This window comes from Micromonas commoda, chromosome 10 (assembly GCF_000090985.2).
Source record: "Micromonas commoda chromosome 10, complete sequence".
Lineage (NCBI taxonomy): Eukaryota > Viridiplantae > Chlorophyta > Mamiellophyceae > Mamiellales > Mamiellaceae > Micromonas > Micromonas commoda.
Genome location: NC_013047.1, coordinates 262586 through 283127, shown reverse-complemented (window position 1 = coordinate 283127; position 20542 = coordinate 262586). Strand labels below are relative to the sequence as shown.

Below are 20542 nucleotides of genomic sequence, written 5' to 3'. Positions count from 1 at the left end.
CGCGAATTCCTTTTAGCGCTGAGTTGTCAACCTTGTTTCGCGCGATAATTCAGATCATTTCAACATGCCTGACGCAGCTTACGCAGTGCCTACCCAGAACATCACAGAGAACGGGTTCAAGGGATTTCTCCCTTCGACATGGTCTGAAGACAGCCTGGAAGTATTCCCCGATGAGATCCTCGGCAAGTACGACGTCGAGATCGAGTGGAACGGCACCAGAACACTGACGATCGAGAAGGACAATCTCCGTTGGAACGGGGCGCGTCTTACCCCGACTGCGGTCTGGTGCCAACGGTCGCATGGAATATCGAACTTTGCGACGCGGTTTACCGCATTCTGCCCCGAACAGAGGACGGTCTGGGTCAAACGCGGGACCCAACGCGGCGTCGTGGAGTCCTTGGACATCTCCTTCGAGCTCAACGACGCCGGAAACGCGACCGGACTCGTCGGAACGTTTCGCAGGCAGGGCGAGGGCACGCTCGGGGTCCGGGGCGCCAAGGCGTTCGACGCCAACCAGCTCCCGACGCTCGTGCGAACCAAGTCGAACGACCCCGAGTCCCAGTGCCCGGTGTGCTACTCCGAGTGGGACGATCCGGGCGTCACGCAGGTGGTGGTGACCACGTGCGAGCACTGCTTCTGCCTCGAGTGCGTCGTCGGCGTGTGCTCGCTGACGCCCCCCGCGGAGAGCGGATCGTGCCCGATATGCCGCCGTCCGATGGTGCTGCACGACCTGAGGACGGTGCGACGGGAACGGGGGGGTACGCCCGAGAACCCCGCGGGTAAACCCCCGCCGGGATGCTTGCCGTGCGCGTGACGCGTCCCCCCCCCAACTTCAAACCTGGAACCCCAGCCGCGGGCTGAAACGTACGACGAGCCCAAAACCTCCGCCGCGGGTTCCGCAAACGAACGGCTAAAGTTAACGTTAAGATCGAGCGCCGGCTAATATGACATGATAGGATCAGCTAGCTAGTGCCCCACCCGTTTCATCTGCTCCAATATCGCCTCCGCCATCGGCGCCGCCTCGTAGTTCTTGCCGTAGAAGGTGACGAATTCCCCTGCCGGGTCCACGAGGTACATGATGATGGAGTGGTCCACGAGGTAGTCGTCCCCGTCCTCGTCGCCCGTCTTGTGATAGTACACCCTGTACTGCTTCGCGGCCGCCTTGCACGCCTCCACGCTGCCCGTCACCCCCAGCAGCTTCGGGTGGAACTCCTTCACGTACTCCTTCACGCGCCGCACGCTGTCCCTTTCCGGGTCGATGGAGACAAAGACGGGGACGATCGACTTGCCGGCTTTCTCGACGAGGTCGACGCACTCCGCCATCTTCTCGAGCTCGTCGGGGCAGATGTCCGGGCACATCGTGAACCCGAAGTAGAGGAGCGCGAATTTACCCTTGAGCTCGTCGGTGCGCCACGCGCGTCCGTTCTCGTTCGCCAGCTTCATGTTCCCGAACGCGCCTCCGATGGAAGCCTTGCCGGAGCTCGGCCCCGCGCGGATCGACTCGAGCCGTCGGCGGCGCTCCGCGTCGTACCACCAGAGCAGACCGCCGCCGGTGGCGCACATCGCCGCCAAGGACTTCCACCCGACGGGCCCCGAGCTCCCGTGCGCGGACGACGCGAACGATCGCGCGGTGGCGCCGGGCGCGCCGAGTCGACGACGCCATTCCGCCGATCGGGGGTGCCCTCCCGTCGAGACGCGCGCGCCGGCCGGGAGCGCGCGGGTCGCCGCGGCGTCCGCGGACATCGACGATCGCGCGACGGCGAGAGCCGCGCGCGCGAGATCACGACGCATCCCGCGCGAGTTTCGACTCTTCCACCGCCCGACGGCAGTCGCGAGTTTGCACGGGTCTCCGACGACCTGACGATTGACGATGGCTGGGAAACGTGGCGCTGGCCAAAGGAAAGGCCCGGAGCGGCAAGCTGAGGCGACGCGCGGCAGACGAGGGGAACTTTCCAACTGCGCGCCAGTGCCCGAACCGAGCGAAACACCGCGATCCTCTGACGTGGTATTTAGTTGACGGCTGGGACGATTCGGCGTATTTTGCTTGTGGATCGTGTTTCAAGTGGGAACCTCCCTGCTTTCGCAGTCTCGTTCCACGCCTCGAGAGGCAAAAAAATCGGAGGAATCTGGATGACGTGGAATCCTAGTCACGAGATTTGGTGGTGCCACCGCCCTGACTGGGAAGCATACGCAGAAAATCCAGATGACGATGGCGATCGAAAAAAAGTGACGAAACCGTCTCATGGACAGGCGTTCCCGTCACTTCCCAACGCTCACTGCCGCACCAACCGCGACACGCAAACACCCGCTTCCATCGCGTCTAACGCCAACACACAACTCCTCACCACCAACTAACATGGGTTTCGAAGACCAAGTCCAGAAAGTCGGCGACTGGGGTGAGTAATCCGCCAGATCCTCCTAATCGTCGGGATGCTGACGTAGATATTTCGGATCTCGTTACGCGTCCTCCGAACGCCCTTCACCCGGCGCGTGAACGCGCGGAGTCGCGCGACTCCGCGCGAGCATCCTTTGTATCTCGGATTTGCGTAACCTTTTCTGTCCGCTTTCGCTCGGGATACGTCCCGCGCGCCTCGCATCACGCGCTTTTCGTTCCGCCGAATTACGCTTTTTGTCCGCTTCTTCCCGGGAAAATGCCGTGTCTGAACACCCCCGACTTCCCGTACCGTCGCAGGCCTCGAGCACATCGCGCACGCCCCCAAGGATCGCCCCCACGCCGACAACCACCCCGGCTGGGGCATCTCCGGCGATGCCCACCACCCCGCTCCCGCTTCCAAGAAGAACTCCAAGGAGTCCTCCCGCAAGTCCATGGACCTCTACCCCACCGGCAGGCGATCCTTCGATATGTCCAACAACATCGTGGGCAAGGCGCTCGACGCCGACGTCAAGACCCAGCAGAACCTCGACAAGGAGGGTCTCTCCGCGTTCATCTGAGCTCGCGACTGCGCTGTACTGCACGAGCCGGACGACCCCCGTGTACGAATCACCACGAAATGTAAGACTGAACGCTGTATGAGATAAGGGCCGCGGCCGGCTCGCCACGAGAAATTCGAGAAGATTACGATGACGAAGATATGCACGGAACACGGCGGCGGATGTACCACCGAACCCGAAGACCGGCGCGCGACTGTACCAAAAACACTGTATCAAGCCGCGGCGCTCTGGTCGTTCTTTAGTTCGTAGACGCTGTGTAGTTTTCTATAACAGACCAAAAGAGATGTGCAAACCGTCATCCGTACCCGTACTATCCACACCCCTAAAACAAAAGAGACTCGGACCCATATCTTCCAGTTAGGCCAGCTCCTTCAGGCCGCTCTTCTCGAGGAACTCGGCGAGCGGGGAGTCAAACTCGGGATCTCCCGCGAGGAGACCCGCGACGTCGACGCCGCCGTCCGCCGCGTACGCCGCGGCGCCCTTCTTCCCCCGCGCCTTGAGCTCCTTGAAGATGGCGGCGACGTACTCGCGGCGGTACATCGTATCCTCGACGCCCACGGCGCTATCCGCGATGAAGGTGGCGGCGAGGGCGTCGTCGATGATGAGCGCGGCGACGAGCCCGCCGAGGAGCTTGGGCGCCATGGGGGTGTCGATGGCGATGTCGTCGAGGCCCGCGACTGGTTCGCCGACGGCGTCGGCGAGGGCGCTCTCGGACACGGCGAGATCCGACTCCTTGCGAAGCTGAACGAAGAGTTTGGCGCACAAGTCGCGGTGCTTCTCGTTGGAGGAGTCCACGACGTGCGTGACGAAGGCGCTGAGCACGGCGTCGAGCGCGAACGCGGCGTTCTTCGCCTTCTCGAGAATCTCGCGCACGGAGAGCACCGCCTCCTTGACGTCGGCAACCTGCACAAACTCGTTCACCGCGGACTTGCACTTCTCCTCAACCTTCTCCTCGTCCCAAGTGCCCGCGCCGGGGGCGGAGGAGGACGACGTGGAGGCGCCGGAGGCGGTGGAGGTGCCGGTGACGGCGGCCATCGCGCGTTCCTTGGCGAGTTTTCTCAACTCCGCGTCTCGCTTAGCCTTTTCCTTCTCGGTGGGCATCGCCGCCTTGTGCTTGGGCGCCACGTAAGGGCCCGAGAGCGCGGAGGAGCCGTCTCCGACGGAGCCGTCCTTGCCCACCATCTCCCAGTCGCCGCCGATGCCGTCGGAGCCTCCCGGACCCTCCGGGAAGAGGATCTCCTCCGTCGCCGCGGGAGACATGAGCCCCGCCGCCGCCGCCTCGGCGTGGATCTCTCCGAGCGTCATCGCCTCCAGCTTCTTGACGCGCGGGATCCACCCGCTGCGGCGGAGCTCGATGACGTCGCGGCACAAGAATCGCACTCGGCTGTCGAGCGCGGCGTTGTCCGCGAGCGCCTGCAGCCTGGTGAAGTAACCCTCCATCATCTCCTTGGGGAGCTTGGGCGAGTTGTCCAGCTCCTTGCCGACGGTGGTGAGGAGGCCGGTGAGCGCCTCGATGTTCTCCTCGGGCGGGGTGGACCCGGGGGCGCCGAGGAGGTCGGTGACGCACGCGTGGAGGATCTTCTCGGCGATCATCTTCTTCTTGAAGAGCTCGCCGATCAGCCGAATGTTGCCCATCGTGCGCATCTTGACGCGCTTCGTCGCCGCCGCGCGCTCTGATTGGTCGGTGATTGTGGCGAGCTCCTCCCTCGCCTTACCGGCACCCTCGAACTCCTCCTGGCAGGTGTTGAGGAGGATGCGGCGAAACGTCATGGGCTTGCCGTCCGCGGACTCGCCGGGGAACTCCGGCAGCTCCTTCGACAGCCTGAGGCACACGTCCGCGTACATCCCGCAAAAACCCGGCTCCCAGATGGCCTTGTCGAAGACGATGGAGATCGTCTCGGACAAGGTGGCCGCGGTGTTGATCCCCGCCTCGAGGAGCTGCTCCATCAGACGATCGAACTTCTCCGGGGTGATCTTGTTGAGGATGGACTTGACCGCGCGGGTCACCTTGGTGGTGTCGTCGTCGGCGCCCCCGCGAGACCACGCGTTTGCCGCCTTGACGATGGTCGCGCCCTCCGTGCCCTCGGGGAGCGGGGTGAGGTCCACCTTGCCCCCCTTCTTGCCAGCCTTGGCGGCAGCCTTGGCGGCGTCGGCAGCCTTCTTCTCGTTCCAGTCCTTGTCGCCCTTCTCGGGCGCGGCGGCGGTGGCGGGCTCGGCGGGCTTTTTGCCCCACTGCGCGTCCGCCTCCGCGCCCATGGACGCGAGCGCCTCGGAGTTGACCTCGTTGATGACCACCTCCACCGGGCTCGTGGCGAGCTCCACGGGGATCTCCTTGTACCGCTGTTGAGGATGGTGCGGGCGGGGTTTGGGCGTCGGTGAGCGACGGGGAAGGCGAGGGTTCGCGGGAGAAAGGGGCGGTGGATCAAAACACGCCGTCGGCCATGGAGGGTCTATTTTGGGTATTTTTGTGACTGCTCTCCATACGGATCTGAACGCACCTCCTGGAACTGCCTGAGAAAGTCGGCGTCGTACTTGATCACGTCCTCGGCGTTGAGCTTCTTCGCGGAGGACTCGGTGGGAGCCTGCGTGGGTCGGGCGGTGGATCGAGAGGATGATCGTGAGTTCGCGGGGTCGAGACGCGGGACACGGGCGCGGAGTCGAACGGAGCGCGCGCCGTTGGGAGCGCGACGTTATTTTCACTCGGGTTTCACATCACGCGACGGGGCGTGGGGCGGCGTCCGCCTACGCGGTGATCGCGGGAGCGGGGTCGCACCTGGGGGCGGGAGCCCATCGCGAAGGCGGCGAAGACACCGGGGCCCCCGGCGCCGGCACCGCCGGGGCGCAGCGAGATGCCCGCGCCGCCGGGGCGCAGGCTGATGGCAGAGGCGCCGCCGCTCATGGTGAACCGGACGGTGCTACAGAAAGTGAACGAAAACCCTGCCGCCCGCGAACCTCTCGAGTGCGGATCTCGCCGGGCCGATCAACCCCTCGCTTTTTTGAGCGGCCCCCACCCGGGTTATCCACTACTGGAAAAAGATTGCGACCCGGGACCCCGGCCACACAGCGCTCACGCCCGTGACGCGCGAATCGCACGAGGTCATCCGCCCTCGTCACATCCCCCGAGGTTAACACGCCATGACGAGCGTCGCCCGCTCGCTCGCCGCGCGCGTCGCGGTCGCGTCCGCGCCCTCGCGCGGGTCCGAGCGAAAGCCTCCGACCGCCGCCTCCAGGGGGAGGATCCGCGCGGTCCGAGCCATGGGCTACGAGTCCAACATCCCGCCCACTCGCGGCCAACCCGGGCGCTTCGGCGACGGCGGCGGCGGGCTCATCCTCCCCGGCGACGACAGGTACGACCCGGGCATGGTCAAGGGCATCCCGTCCCCGTCGAACCCCGGAGGCAAGTCGGGTTTCGACCCGCGCACGGGCACGGGCGGTCCGGGCCAGCTCCCGGGCGGATACGAGGCTCCGCCCAAGCCCGGCTCCGAGAAGGACCCCAACGCCGCGTTCGCGCCCTTCCGTCCGCCGTCCGAGTACCTCGACACCGACCCGCAGGGCTTCCTCAAGGAGGACGACCAGATGTCCTTCCTCCGCCTTCGCAACCGCGCGGGGATGTGGTACCAGCTCGCGCCCATCTTGCCCAAGCTCATGCGCTCCGGCTTTCTCCCCGACGACATCTTCGACGAGACCGGCATCGAACCGCGCGAGCAGTCCCTGTGGCAGACGTGGACGTCGACCCGCGGCTCGCTCCTGAACGATCCGCGGTTCCCCGACGAGAAGCTCGAGTACTTTGACGACGAGTACAACGGCGCTCCGTGCCTGTCGCACCTGCAGTACCTGACCAACGACGAGAGGCCGCCCGCGGCGGAGTTCGTCGTGGACCAGCAGTTCAGCCCCGATCAGACCAAGGAGCTCATCAAGGCTTTCGAGATTCGAAGGGCGCACGCCTCGCAGGCGAAGGGTTTCGGCACCACGCCCGGCGAGATCATGGCGTTTAAGATGTGGCGAGACGTTCAGGAGGTGCAGCGATACGAGGGGATGGGGCGGGTGGAGGAGCTCGTGGAGAAGGGTAAGAGATACGCCGAGAGCGACAGCGCGGTGCAGCGGCTGGAGGCGCTTCGCGACGCGTGGAGCATGGACCTGTCGGAGGGCAGCGACCTTATGGAGGGCGGGCTGTTCGCAAAGGCGCAGGCTGACGCAAAGGCTAACATCAGCACCGTGCGCCTCGATCCCGAGGAGCTGGCGTTCCGGCCGGTGCCCTACCTCGGCCCGATGGAGTCCCTCTCCGTGGAGAAGGTGATCGCGGTTCAGCCCGTGGCGCGCACCGGCGTGTTCAACACGTTCGTGCCCCAGGGCGCCAAGGAGTGGATCGCGATGCCCGCCTGGGCCGCCCTCGCGTCGGCGCAGATCCCATTCGCCATTCTCGTGTCAAACACCGGGAAGCTCTCGGGCGCGGGTGACCTCTCGCAGCGCGAGGAGCCCGCGACGCTCGTCGTCGACAAGGCGGCGAACACCCCGGGCCCGGGGAACTACTACCTCGTCGCCAGGGAGTCGTCCATCCAGCTCGCGGGCGGTAAGGGCGCGGTCGTCATCGACGTGTACCCGGGCCGCGAGTGCATGGACATCGAGAGAAACGGGCAGGGCACGGTGATCGGCCGCGTGGTGCTCGCGGTGAGGGCGCCGGGCGGGACCGGGGACGGCATGACCACCGAGTTCGTGGCGTAACGTGTCGACGTCGCGAACACGTCACGCGCGCGGGCCCCGCATGCATTGTTTTGTTCAAAAGGACACCATTCATATTATCGATTGTAATAAACCCAGCAGAGAGTTCGTAAAAAAAAGTGGAGTGTGTTATTTGACAAGGGGTTCGCGGGAAGCGCGCGGGTCGCTTCTCACTGTTGCGCCATGATCTCATCAAGCCTTGGGCTTCTTCTTCTTCTTGGACTTGAGGGGCTGGGTGATGAGCTCCTTGAGCTCCTCGTCGGTGAGCTCCAGCGCGGACTCCACGGGCTGGCAGGTCCACGTGGTGATCCGATCGTTACCGTTTTGCATCACGAGCACCGTCGCCTTGAAGTGGGCGACGGCGTCCCCGGGCTTCTCGTACAACACGGGGTACTTGTGCAGGAGCTCGTGGGTGCAGCACTCGACGAGGCCGAGCTTGGCGCCCTTGATGCCCTCCATGGCGCGCATGGAGAAGGGCATGGTGGGGAATCGCTTCTGAATCTCGGAGAAGACGGCGCGGGAAGCCTGCATCTTGAGCTTGTAGTTGTTCTCGACGGCGCGCTTGTACACGGCGGTCTCCTTCTCGTCGAGCATCTTCGGCGTACCCTCGCCGGAGGACATGACGATATCGAGGGCGTACACCTCGTTGAGCTTGATCTCGGCCTCGTCAGCCTTGAGCTCCGCGGACGGCTTGTTGAGGATGACCTTGTTCCCGTCGATCACGTACCGCTTCATGTTGTGAGAAAGCACGCCCTCCACCACGCGGACGCCAAAGTCCTCCGCCACCCTCCCGATCGCCTTGGCGACCTCGCTGTTGTTGACCCCCGGGCGGAGCTTGCGAATCGCAGCCTCGCCCGCGGTCACGACAGCCTTCATGACGTCCGCCTGAGCGCCGACGACGGGCGCGTTCATGTCGCCCATGAGGACCACCGTGTGCGCGACGGTGGCGACGTAGCCGTCGACGTGCGCGCCGAGGTCGATCTTCACCGCCTGGCCCTCCTCGAGTGACGTGGCGTCATCGGACGGCGGGGAGTTGTGGCACACCTGGTGGTTGACCGAGATGCAGGTGGGAAACGCGATGCCCTTCTCGATCTTGTTGCCGTCCTTGTCCTTCTTGTTGTAGAACTTGGCAGCCTCCTCCTCGACGGTCTTGTCGCCGAGGTTGCAGATGTCGACGATCTTGGCGCCGGGCTTGCACGCGGCGAGGGCGACGGCGAGAGCCTCTGCGGGTGATTGGGAGAGGTTTCGAAGGCGAAGGTCAGGGCGGTTCGAGCGCCGCGGGAGGAGCGAACCGACGGGCCGAAGAAAACGCGAAACGAGGGTTAAAAAAGCTGGATGTGCGTGATCGGGGCACGACGGGGCACGCACTGTTGGCGATCTCGGCGGCGACCTTGTACTTGTCGACGACCGCGGGCTGCGATGGGGCGAGGGATCAGGGGAGGATTCGTCAGACGCGATGACGGCGAGGGCGGACGACGAGAGGGTGGATCGCGACCGGGCCGCCCCGCGAACCGGCGGGTCGGGAGTTTTGGATGTCTTGGGCGCCCCGAGCCAACCAACTCCGAGAGTCGCAAAAAATTGAAACAAACGCGTGAACCGAGGGCGGGGGACGCACGTTGGCGCAGGTGGTCTCGGTCTCGTCCTCGGCGTCGCTGCCGTAGTCCGACATTATCGCTGTTTCTCTTTAGCGGCGGTTCTCTCGGCGCGCGGTGATACAAACGCGCGGTTGGAACTGCCCCGCCCGGTTGCCCTCGAGAAGCAAACAACGTCCAAAGGCGGCGAGAAAAAGGGGATTCATCTCAAATCGCCCCCCCAACTCGGAAGTAGGGCTTTGTGCGACCTGGCTGGCTGGGATTTTTGCTGACGCGGATTTTCCTGGACGTACGTCTATCAGTTGGCGTCTTGAATCGCAATTAGTGTAAGAATCGAGCACATTTCGTGATTGGATCTGACTATCCACGCATATAGCCACGGTTTCGGCATTTTCGACCTGTTGAACCCCCGTCGTCGCCTCGCCCCACCAAATATCGCCAAAATGGTGGTTACCTTCCGCGTCACAGTCGCGACGCGAAGGGCGCGCGACGACCGCGAGGGCAGGGCGTTCGGGTCATTCGACGCGGGTCGATCGATCCAAGGGGCGACGCGGGTGGGTCAACGCGGATAACGAGCGGCGCGGTCGTTTAGGGCGCGCTCGGTCACCGCGGCCTCGGACGGTGTGAGCACCCCCGGGCGGCGAGGGGGGTTGAAAAAGAGGCGAGCGCGCGCGTGACGGTAGAGACGGTGGACCGCTCGCGCGCGATCGAGATGCGGCGATCGGGCGCGTCCGCCGCGTCCGTGGAGGATGGGGACGGGAAAGGAACGAAAAGGGTCAGGTCCGAGGCGGACGTCCGGTGGATGTACTACGCCAAGGCGTTGACGTACCTCCTCGCGTGGTCGCTGGTCTCCGGTCTGATCATCATCCTCAACAACTGGATCCTTCACTACGACCACTTCCCGTTCCCGATCACGCTCTCGGCGTCGGGGCCGCTCTTCTCGTGGCTTGTCGCCGCGACCTTGGTCGCCACCGGGCACACCAAGCTCGAGCGGCGGATGACGTTCGGGCTGTGGCTTCGCAACATCTTCCCCATCGGCTTCTTCACCGCCATCACCTACGCCACCGGAAACGAGCTGTACATGTTCCTGTCGGTGTCGTTCATACAGATGATGAAATCGCTGTCGCCGATCGTGGTGTTGTTCTTGTTGGTGCTGTTTCGGCTGGACGTGCTGACGCGGGAGAAGCTGGCGGGAGTGCTGATCATGTCGGTGGGGATGATAATCGCGTGCTTCGACGAGCCGACGTTTTCAATGTGGGGCATCGCGCTCATGGTCGTGGGCGAAGCCGCGGAGGCGATGCGCATGGTGTTTTTCCAGCACCTCCTCGGCCAGCAGCAGTTTGGTCTCATCGAAGGCCTGTTCTACACGTGCCCGGCGAACTTTTTCTTCCTCTGCATCGGCATCGCCGTCTTCGAGGAAAAGTCCCTCACGGAACCGGAAAATTACGGTCGCGTGGTGAACAACCCGCTGCCGTACGTGGTCGTGTCGTGCATGGGATTCGGGGTGATTCTCACCACCCTCGGCGTGATTCAGACGTGCGGGTCGCTGACGTTCAAGGCGGCCGGGCAGGTTCGAAACGTGGGCATCGTGTTCGTCAGCATCGTCATGTTCGGCGACGTGGTCACGGCGCAGCAGGCGTGCGGGTACGCCATCAACTTGATCGGCTTTTTCATGTATCAATACGTGAAATCGAGGGAGGACCTGGCGGCGCTGGAGGCGAAACGGGTGGAGGCGATGGGCGGTGGTGAGCCGGGGGGTGGTGAGAGCGGCGGGGCGTCGGCTGGCGAAGGAGGCGGCGGAGGCGGCGGGGGCGGTGATGATGACGACACGCGGCCGCTGTTGCGCGGGGGCGCCGGCGACGACGATTACGGAAGCGGCGGTGGCGCGGGTGGGGGCGCGGGGCGGTCGGACGCGGACTCGACGCCCCTGCGGCGGATGCCCAGCACGCCGGTGTTCTCCAACGTGGCGCACAGATAGTCGATTCGCTTGTTCGAGATTTTAGTCATCGGAGAACGCGGTAAAACAGCCTGAAATCTTCCGCGGTAAAATGGGGGTCGAACCTGCAATCTTCGATTTCCACCCTGAAATCTTCCGCGGTAAAATATGGGGTCGAACCTGGAATCTTCGATTTTCAACCTGAAATCTTCCGCGGTAAAATGGGGGTCGAACCTGCAATCTTCGATTTTCAACCTGAAATCTTCCGCGGTAAAATTGGGGTCGAACCTGGAATCTTCGATTTTCAACCTGAAATCTTCCGCGGTAAAATTGGGGTCGAACCTGGAATCTTCGATTTTCAACCTGAAATCTTCCGCGGCGCGCCTTCTCGGCTCCCGCGAGCGTTACCTCGCGTGTATCGCAGGTTCGTGGCCGCAACGCACGCGCTCGTTCTCAGTGTCGACCGCGCCTCCGCCCGCGCACACCCGCCGCGACGCACCTCCCAATCGTCGCCATGCCGCGCGATATGACCCGTGAGTGCGCGCGACCCGCCGCGATCCCCCGTCGCGTCGCGCCATCTTCCCGCGTCGTTCCGCTCGGGATCTCGATTTGACCGCCCGAGGCGACAACGCGCCTCCCGCGCTCGCCCCTCCCGTCGCGGCCCCGTCGCGCCACCGTCACCGCCCGCGCGTCGTTTAACATCACGCACCTGACGCCCCGCGCCCCCTCGTCCCTCCGACGACGCTCGCAGAGACCGGGCGGCACCCGCCGCAGCCCAAGTTCGAGCCCTTCGCCTTCTACACCTGCTTCCGCCTCGCGGACCCCGAGCAGGCTGAGCTCATCATGAACGCCGACCCGTACTACTGGACCCAGGACAACGGCGCCGGCGGGCCGATCCACTTCAGCACCACCTACAAGCAGCTCGACATGGTCCACCACATCATCAACAACTGCCCGGAGGCGGTGAACCAGTCCGACCACCGCGGCTTCACCCCGCTCCACAGAGCAGCGTACCTGGCGCAGTACGACGGGTACCTCGAGATTTACGAGTACCTGCTGAGCCGCGGCGCGGACCCGACGATCCGCACCAAGGACTACGATCCGTACCTCAACCCCGGCCGCAAGACCCCGGTACAGATCGCCATCGAGGACGACAACGTGCGGGGAGCCATCCGGGCGCTCGAGGAAAAGTACGCTCACGTCAAAAAAACACCCGAGCCCCACCCCGACTTGAGCGACTGGTGGACCGTCTACGACTACGGCTTCGAGAACGTGCGCAAGTGGCCCAAGGACTACAAGCCCAAGTACCCGGAGGAGCGCAGGCGCGAGCGGCTGTGGAAGGAGAAGATGGACTTCAAGGAGACCCGCCGGAAAGCGAGGGAGGCGGCGATAGCCGCGGAGATTGCCTCGGGCGCCGCGCACGAGATGGCGTCAAAGCTCACGATCAAGCCCGCGCTCGACATCGCGTCCAAACCCACCGACGCCTCGGCCAATTCGTCGTCGTCGTCGTCCGTGAAGCCGCCCGCCGCGTCGTCCGCCGGCGGCGTCGAGCCCAAACCTTCCGCCGAATACGCGCCCCCGTCGGCGAACGACGGCGACGACGACTCCCCCGTCGCCTTCCTCTTCCCCGGCCAGGGTTCCCAGGCGGTTGGCATGCTCCGGTCCGTCGCGGACGTCCCCGCGGTGAAGGAGATGTGCGACAAGGCGAAGGAGATCCTCGGGTACGACCTGCTCGACGTTTGCGTCAACGGACCGAAGGAGAAGCTGGACGCCACCGAGTTTGCGCAGCCCGCTTTGTTCGTCGCCGGACTCGCCGCCGTCGAGAAGCTTCGGATCGACTCCCCCGCCGTCGTCGACTCGTGCGCCTCGTGCGCGGGTTTGTCCCTCGGCGAGTACACCGCGCTCGTGTTCGCGGGCGCGATGACGTTCGAGGAGGGCCTTCGCGTCGTCAAGGTCAGGGCGGAGTCGATGGCGGCGGCGGCGAAGGTTGGCGACCACGGCATGCTCTCCGTCGTGGGCCTCAAGGACGACGCCCTCGAGGAGTGCGTCGTCGCCGCGAAGAAGGCGTGCGGCGACGGCGTCGTGTGCGAGATCGCCAACAAGCTCTTCCCCACCGGCCGCGTGGTCAGCGGAGATAAGCGGGCCCTTGACGAGGTCACCAAGCTCGCCACCGCTAAGGGCGCGATGAAGTGCGCCATGCTCGCGGTGTCTGGTGCGTTTCACACCGAGAGGATGGAATCGGCTCGCGCCGCCCTCGTCCAGGCTCTCAACGACGTCAACTTCCAGCCGACGAGGATGCCGGTGTACAGCAACGTGTCCGGAGCGCCCTTCTACTCGCACAACATCATCCCGAGCCTCCTCGCCGAGCAGCTGGTGCAGCCGGTGCTGTGGGAGGACACGGTGCGGGCGATGATCGCGGCGGGCAAGACGGAGATGTACGAGCTCGGACCCAAGGCGCAGATCAAGTCCATGGCCAAGCGAATCGACGCGGAGGTTTGGAAAAAGTTCAAGAACGTGGACGTGTCCGTGTGATGCGTGAGTCGTGCGGCGCGAAGTCGTCGCGCGCGAAGCCGGCCCGGGTTCGTTGCATTTGTACAGTTTTGAACACGTTCCGATGCTTTTCAGCACATTTGAGTTCGATGACTTCTTTGTCACCAGCTCCGTGACCCGCACTCAGGGTTACGACTCAAATGTGCTGATGACGCATGGCAAATGCAACGAGCTCGGGCCTACTGGCGCGTCGATGGGCACGCGGGACACCATAGCTAGCTGTTGGCGACTACGCCCTTTTGTGAATACCAAAAAGTTTCTGCACTATCACATCATACCCGTCGCGTACTCGTCGGCGCGCTCGTCAGCGCATCGCCACGTTGACCACCCTCACGTCCGAGCACTGATACAGCTCGTCGAGCTCCGACTCCGCGACGTCCTCGATCGTCAGCGTCCTCGCCTTCCCCGACTTGGCCCCGTCGCAGGCGGCGAGGAACTCGCCCTCCGCCTGTCGATTCCTGCCGTAGCTCATCAGCGCCGGCGGCAGGCTCCCCGGCCCGGCTGCTTCGCCCCCCGCCGGCACCAACGCCGCGAGGGTGTCCACCAAATCGCTCGCAGCCTCCGCGATGTACATGCAGTCCGCGGCGACGACGACGTCGAACGTCTCTCCGAGCGCGACCGCCGCGTCGGGGCCCCAGGTGAGCGCCTTCACCTCCCACCTCGCGCCCTCGCCGTTCTCGCCGTTCTCGCCGCAGTTCCGCTCCATGTTTTCCCGCAGCAGCGGAAGGTTCTCCGGCAAGTCCGTCGCGACGACCCTCGCGCACCCAGCCTTGACTAGCGCGGCGCTCACCACCCCGCACCCCGCGCCCAGCTCGCACACCCGTTTGTTCGCGAACGAACCCCGGTGCTTCTCCACGTACTTGGCGAGGACGATGGACGAGTCCCAGACGGTGGACGCGAAACCGCCGGACGCGCCGCCGTCGTCGAACCTCCTCTGCGCGAACGACATCTTCGTCCCGAGCCAGTCGTGTTCGTACGGGAGGACGAAGCGTTCCTCGTCCGTCTTGGCCTCGCGCTTCCACGCCCACCGGCGGATGAAGAGCGAGGCGCCGGATCCCGTGAACACCCGCTTGGGTTTTTTCGCCGGTTTTTGGAACAGCTGTGAATCGGTGTTCGTCCCAGCCGCCTCGGGCGCCTCTCGTTTGGCTCCCACCCCGCCGTTCGACCGCGCGTCGCCTTCGGCCTCGTCGCCGGACCCGCCCCACCCTTCCGGATCGATCCGGTCCTTTCCCTTCGCCTCTTCCCGTCCTTCGGAAAGGTCGGAAAACTCCCCGAGGTCAATCTCGTTCGCGTCGATCCCCGCCGTCGCCGCCGCCGCCGCCGCCGCCGCGACAGCCTCGCCACCCTCCCGCGCCTTGGCCATCAACCCCGGGTCGCTGTCGGGCGCGGCGGGACCAAACGAGTGCCACGGATTGGACGCGACGTACTCCGTCACCGTCTCGCATTCGCTCAGTTTGGCGAGATACTCTCGAAGCGCGCCGCCCGGGCCGAGCAACTCGTCGGCGATTTTTTGGCGATTGGTCAAGTCCGACTCGTCACCGCGTCCGGTCAGTCCGTCCGCGCCCCAGCTCAGCTTGTACTCCGCCGGGTGTATCGCCGTGTGCGCCGGGTTCATCACCGCCTTGTACGGGGAGTCGTCCAGGAGCAGGGTGTTGTTCGGTCCGAACCTCGCGTACGATGACACGGCCCACAGCGCGTTCAAGTCTTTGAGTAAGATTGGTTTGGATCGGTGGTTTGGGCCGGTGGCGGCGGGGTCCATGGCGCCGACGTGCGTGCACCTGTCCTGGCCCCACACGAACGCCAGTCGGTCGCGTTGCTTGCCCCATATGTGGTTCACCAGCGTCCGCGCGTTGTGGTGCTGCGCGGAGGACCACACCCCGACGGTGAAGTGTTCCGACGCCCACTCCACGAAGCTCTGCATGTGCGGGCGATTGTAGATGTAAAACTTGCCAAACTTGGCGTCGGGCGCCACCTTGGTGCCGTCGACGGGGTTCTCGAACGGGGACATGCGTCGGTCGACGAGGAGGCCGTTGAGGTCCAGCACGAGCATGTGCCTGTGCCTGCGCGTGCCCTTGTGCGTACGGCGCTTCCTGTCTTCGTCGTCGGCGGCGGCGGCGGTGGCGGTGGCGCCTGACGGCCCGCGGTCGTATCGGTCGTCCCGCGGAGGGTCCTCCCGCGGAGGGTGCGATGGATCATCTGAAGGAGGACGCGGCGGCGGCGCGGGGGCACCGGCCTCCGGGGAGGCGGCGGAGCCGCCTCCCGCCGGCGGTGCGCCGGGCGGTTGGGACGAGGCAACCTTGGGAATCTTGAAGCCTCCTCCGCCGCTCCCGGGAACGCCCGGCGGAGCTCCCGCGGCCGCGCCGACGGACGTTGATCCCTCGACGATGTTCCCCGTGGCGGTGACGTCGTCCCCCATGTCGCCGGCGACGGAGTCGGGGACCCGCGGGTCGGGGAAGAGCGCTCGACGCGGCTCGATGTGGCGATGACAACGACGAGACGAGCCGGACTGAAAAGGACTCGTCTCAGTCTCGTTGACCCATGCGGGGTCGATGACAAACCCATTTCATCGATCGACTCGACCGACGCTCGTCCCGAGCGCCTTTCAAAAAACACGCTGTGAAAGCACGACGACGAACACGTACATGTCTCTCCGAAGCGCCTATCGGTCAACTACCCTTTCACGGTTCAACAATTCGAATACCAAGCAGAGAAACGCAAGCCTGCTGACTGGATTCCCAGTCAGGAGGGTCTCGTGGCCTAATGGATAAGGCGTCGGTCTTCGGAACCGAAGATTGCAGGTTCGACCCCTGCCGGGATCACACGGTTTCTTTTTTTTACTTTTAAGGACGTGGATCGACGCCTCGCGTCGTCAGCTACGTCCTCGCAAAGTTTCACATCGATCCGAGCAGTGTGGAGGCGTCGGGGGGGAGCTGAAGGTGAGCATCGATGCTTGCCAAAAAACTTTTGCAAACAACATTTCCTGGGGACACTGATTCTCGTGGAATGATTTTGCCCTTGCCATCATTTTCCTAATTCAATTCATTTTCGTATGGCTATCAGTCACATCTCACCTACCCGTCGCTCATCGTGTTGGTCCCTGTCGCTTCTTCCCGAGGAAACTTTCTTGACAACGACCCGTCGTGGCGCAGACGTCACAACCCAGCCGCGCGTCGCAGTACGTATCGCCGCGAGATGGTCGATCTAAACGCCAGACTTCGCGCTCTCCCCGACGACCTCGTGGCGCTCGTCCTGTCTCACATCGAGCAGGTCAGAACACGGCAGATACTGGCGTTGAGCTCGACGTTCCAGGAGGCTCTTTCGCTGCCCGGAGCTTTGCCGCGGACTTTCGACTTCGAGGGGGTCGCGGACGATGATATCGCCGACTATCTCGTTCGTGTGCTGGATGACGATCGCGTGCGCCGGTCCCTGGAGGAGGAGGTGGAGGAGGAGGAGGAGGAGGAAGAAGACGAGGACGAGGAGGAGGAAGAAGACGAGGACGAGGAGGAGGAGGAGGAAGAGGAGGAGAAGGTGCGGGCGTTGGAGCTCCTCATAGGGGATGAGATAGACCTCCTCTGCGAGTACGCCTGCGGACGGAACTTCGAGGTTCTGAAGTGGGCTCACAACGAGCTCGACCTTCCGTGGGAGCCGTATCCTCCTGGGCGCGTGAGCGACGACGTCCTCGTGCTACGCGTGCTACGCGAGACATCGTCGGCGGTTGAGGAGGAGTACTGGCCGGAGGACAAAGCGGCGGAGGAGTGGGGCGGGGTGAAGATGGAAACTGGCCGAGTGGTGGAGCTCGAGTTATACCGGTTTTTCGTGACCGGAGCGGTGCCGGCGGAGGTTGGGCGTCTGGGTGCGTTGAGGACAATGAACCTCATCTGCAATCAGCTGACGAGCCTGCCGGCGGAGATCGGGCAGCTCACGTCGCTGAAGGAGTTGCGTCTCCACGGCAATGGGCTGACGAGCCTGCCGGCGGAGATCGGGCAGCTCACGTCGCTGACGCTGTTGATCCTCGACCACGATGAGCTGACGAGCCTGCCGGCGGAGATCGGGCAGCTCGCGTCGCTGGTGGAGTTGGACCTCAGCTACAATCAGCTGACGAGCCTGCCGGCGGAGATCGGGCAGCTCACGTCGCTGGTAAAGTTAGACCTCACCACGTGGCTGGAGGAGCCACCCTCGTTGCTGGAGGAGCTCGACAGCTGGGAGTTGAACCTCGGCAACAATAGGCTGACGAGCCTGCCGGCGGAGATCGGGCAGCTCACGTCGCTGGTGGAGTTGAACCTCGAACACAACAAGCTGACGGAGTTGCCGGCGGAGATCGGGCAGCTCGCGTCGCTGGTGGAGTTGAACCTCGGCAACAATAGGCTGACGAGCCTGCCTGCGGAGATCGGGCAGCTCACGTCGCTGGTGGAGTTGAACCTCGACGACAACACGCCGCTGACGGAGTTGCCGGCGGAGATCGGGCAGCTCACATCGCTGAGAGAGTTGAACCTCTGCAACAACAGGCTGACGAGCCTGCCTGCGGAGATCGGGCAGCTCACGTCGCTGAAGAGGTTGTTCCTCCACCGCAATCAGCTGACGAGCCTGCCGGCGGAGATCGGGCAGCTCGCGTCGCTGGTGGAGTTGAACCTCCACCGCAATCAGCTGACGAGCGTGCCGGCGGAGATTGGGCAGCTCACGTCGCTGAAGAGGTTGTTCCTCCACCGCAATCAGCTGACGAGCCTGCCGGCGGAGATTGGGCAGCTCACGTCGCTGGTAAAGTTAGACCTCACCACGTGGCTGAAGGAGCCACCCACGTGGCTGGAGGAGCCACAGTTTGAGCTCGACAGCAACAAGCTGACGAGCCTGCCGGCGGAGATCGGGCAGCTCGAGTCGCTGAGGGAGTTGCGGCTCAGCGGCAACCAGCTGAGGAGTGTGCCGGCGGAGATCGGGCAGCTCACGTCGCTGACGCTGTTGGACCTCGGCAACAATCAGCTGACGAGCATGCCCGCGGAGATTGGGCAGCTCACGTCGCTGGTGGAGTTGAACCTCGGCGGCAATCATCTGACGAGCATGCCGGCGGAGATCGGGCAGCTCGCGTCGCTGAAGAGGTTGTTCCTCCACCGCAATCAGTTGACGAGCATGCCCGCGGAGATCGGACAGCTCACGTCGCTGGAGATGTTGCACCTCGGCGGCAATCAGCTGATGAGCGTGCCGGCGGAGGCCGGGCAGCTCACGTCGCTGAAGAGGTTGCTCCTCGACCGCAATCAGTTGACGAGCGTGCCGGCGGAGATTGGGCAGCTCACGTCGCTGGAGATGTTGCACCTCGGCGGCAATCAGTTGACGAGCGTGCCGGCGGAGATCGGGCAGCTCACCTCGCTGTGGACATTGCACCTCGGCGGCAATCAGCTGACGAGCTTGCCGGCTGCGATACGCGACCTCGGGGCGGCTGACTGCAGCGTGCATCTGGATGACGGCGTGACGGTGGACGAGTTGTAGAAACGGCTCCTCTCTGACTGGCGATGCGTTAGCAGCTTGTGATACGATTTGAACAACGCCTTCGCTGTCGACTCCCCTCGCGCCTCGCGTGCGTCACAGACAAAAAATCGCCCAGCGCCGACAAGGCCATTTTTCCCCGAGGCAACAACGCGCTCTCCTCGCCGCCGCGCGCGTCGGTCGACCCCAATCTCTCCCCCTGCCGAGAGATTATCGGCGATTTACCTAATAACCGCCTAGAGCTGCACTTTCGTCACTTTACCGATCCCCGCCGTCCACCCCGAGCGTGAGCGTCGTCGCGACCGAGACTCGATGACGACAAAATCAAAACGCGCGTGCACACAAGCGCGCGTGAATCGTTGTCGTTGAAAGTCCCTCGCCCGAGGGTGTAGCACATCTAAAGGGTTTAGCACATACTCGCATCACCCGCGTCGCGTCAAGTCACCGCTTCATCATGTACGTCAAGGCCACGTACCCCGCCGCCGCCACGGTCCCCGCCCCGAGCACCGCCCCGCACATGTACTCGTACGCACCACCGCCGCCGACCATCGTCGACGTCGCCCGCTCCGCCTTCGCCCGCCACTCCTTCGCGTCCGAGTGCGCCTTGGCGAGCGACGCGTTGGCGATGGAGAGACGCCTGGCGCAGTCGGCGAGCTGATCGTCGAGCTTGTCCACCGTCGCGGAGGCGGACGCGAGGCGCGCCTTGAGCTCGCGAATCTCCGCCTCCATTCGCGCCTTACCCTCGTCGTCGTTTCCGTTGCCGACGCCGACGCCGGCGGCGGCGGAGGACTCGAGCTGCTGGACGAGCATGGAGAGTTGCCGCTCGAGGTTGACGCATCGGAGCTTCGCCTCGGTGGCCTGGTCCTTGTACTTCTGGCGGCTCGCCTTGAGCTTCTCGAAGCGCTCCTTGTTCGTCGCCGCCGACCCCTCGCCCTCCGCGAAGGAGACGTTCATCGATCGTTCGCTGTCGTTGCGATTCGGGACCACCGCCATGTTGGTCGCGGGATCTGTCTGGGAGGTGCCTCTTTTCTCGTTTGCGTGGTCGTTAACGCGCTAGGGCTGAGACGACGCGGTGGGTCGGTCGCGGACGCGGATCGAGGGAGCGAGGGGCGTCGAGCGGTCGATACGCGAGGGTGCGTCGATCCGGACGGGTCGTGAGCCCCGAAGGTGCGCGCGCGCGGCGTCCTCGCGTGTGCGGCGCGAGGGATAAGCCGAGGCCACTCTTCTCCGTTTTTGAACGCGAACGGTGTCGCAAGCTGTGATGTGACGGATTCTCCAGCGAGTTCAGACGCCGCGAGATTTCAGGTGGTTGTGGTCC

The 20542-nt window shown here is 64.3% G+C and overlaps 11 protein-coding genes across 11 annotated transcripts; 6 read left to right on the top strand and 5 right to left on the bottom strand.

Moving 5' to 3' along the window:
- Nucleotides 1-64: 64 nt before the first annotated feature.
- MICPUN_61789 (predicted protein) lies at nt 65-1006 on the top strand (the record flags this gene model as incomplete). The annotated part of the gene is made up of 1 exon (XM_002508647.1): nt 65-1006. The coding sequence occupies one exon, from the start codon at nt 65-67 to the stop codon at nt 812-814; it is 750 nt and encodes a 249-aa protein (XP_002508693.1). The 3' UTR covers nt 815-1006.
- MICPUN_113354 (predicted protein) lies at nt 967-1832 on the bottom strand (the record flags this gene model as incomplete). The annotated part of the gene is made up of 1 exon (XM_002508373.1): nt 967-1832. The coding sequence occupies exon 1, from the start codon at nt 1789-1791 to the stop codon at nt 967-969; it is 825 nt and encodes a 274-aa protein (XP_002508419.1). The 5' UTR covers nt 1792-1832.
- A 439-nt stretch (nt 1833-2271) lies between these two features.
- On the top strand, nt 2272-3249 carry MICPUN_108994 (predicted protein). The gene is made up of 2 exons (XM_002508646.1): nt 2272-2396; nt 2693-3249. The coding sequence occupies exons 1-2, from the start codon at nt 2357-2359 to the stop codon at nt 2950-2952; spliced, it is 300 nt and encodes a 99-aa protein (XP_002508692.1). The 5' UTR covers nt 2272-2356; the 3' UTR covers nt 2953-3249.
- A 60-nt stretch (nt 3250-3309) lies between these two features.
- On the bottom strand, nt 3310-5851 carry EIF4G (eukaryotic initiation factor; the record flags this gene model as incomplete). Its single annotated transcript, XM_002508372.1, has 3 exons — nt 3310-5292; nt 5451-5534; nt 5726-5851. The coding sequence occupies 3 exons, from the start codon at nt 5849-5851 to the stop codon at nt 3310-3312; spliced, it is 2193 nt and encodes a 730-aa protein (XP_002508418.1).
- Nucleotides 5852-6087: 236 nt separating this feature from the next.
- Nucleotides 6088-7674, top strand: MICPUN_102602 (predicted protein; the record flags this gene model as incomplete). The annotated part of the gene is made up of 1 exon (XM_002508645.1): nt 6088-7674. The coding sequence occupies one exon, from the start codon at nt 6088-6090 to the stop codon at nt 7672-7674; it is 1587 nt and encodes a 528-aa protein (XP_002508691.1).
- Nucleotides 7675-7726: 52 nt separating this feature from the next.
- MICPUN_91774 (predicted protein) lies at nt 7727-9385 on the bottom strand. Its single transcript, XM_002508371.1, has 3 exons — nt 9287-9385; nt 9040-9085; nt 7727-8894 (listed from the first exon to the last, which is right to left on the bottom strand). Exons 1-3 carry the CDS (start codon nt 9338-9340, stop codon nt 7864-7866), a joined length of 1131 nt encoding a protein of 376 aa, XP_002508417.1. The 5' UTR covers nt 9341-9385; the 3' UTR covers nt 7727-7863.
- A 590-nt stretch (nt 9386-9975) lies between these two features.
- MICPUN_61783 (Drug/Metabolite transporter superfamily) lies at nt 9976-11241 on the top strand (the record flags this gene model as incomplete). The annotated part of the gene is made up of 1 exon (XM_002508644.1): nt 9976-11241. The coding sequence occupies one exon, from the start codon at nt 9976-9978 to the stop codon at nt 11239-11241; it is 1266 nt and encodes a 421-aa protein (XP_002508690.1).
- Nucleotides 11242-12624: 1383 nt separating this feature from the next.
- Nucleotides 12625-13731, top strand: MICPUN_86044 (predicted protein; the record flags this gene model as incomplete). Its single annotated transcript, XM_002508643.1, has 1 exon — nt 12625-13731. The coding sequence occupies one exon, from the start codon at nt 12625-12627 to the stop codon at nt 13729-13731; it is 1107 nt and encodes a 368-aa protein (XP_002508689.1).
- Nucleotides 13732-14053: 322 nt separating this feature from the next.
- Nucleotides 14054-16165, bottom strand: MICPUN_61781 (predicted protein; the record flags this gene model as incomplete). Its single annotated transcript, XM_002508370.1, has 1 exon — nt 14054-16165. The coding sequence occupies one exon, from the start codon at nt 16163-16165 to the stop codon at nt 14054-14056; it is 2112 nt and encodes a 703-aa protein (XP_002508416.1).
- A 1451-nt stretch (nt 16166-17616) lies between these two features.
- On the top strand, nt 17617-19227 carry MICPUN_85925 (predicted protein; the record flags this gene model as incomplete). The annotated part of the gene is made up of 2 exons (XM_002508642.1): nt 17617-18524; nt 18579-19227. 2 exons carry the CDS (start codon nt 17617-17619, stop codon nt 19225-19227), a joined length of 1557 nt encoding a protein of 518 aa, XP_002508688.1.
- A 15-nt stretch (nt 19228-19242) lies between these two features.
- Nucleotides 19243-20473, bottom strand: MICPUN_108992 (predicted protein). Its single transcript, XM_002508369.1, has one exon. It carries the CDS (start codon nt 20215-20217, stop codon nt 19666-19668), a length of 552 nt encoding a protein of 183 aa, XP_002508415.1. The 5' UTR covers nt 20218-20473; the 3' UTR covers nt 19243-19665.
- Between the last annotated feature and the right edge of the window lie 69 nt (nt 20474-20542).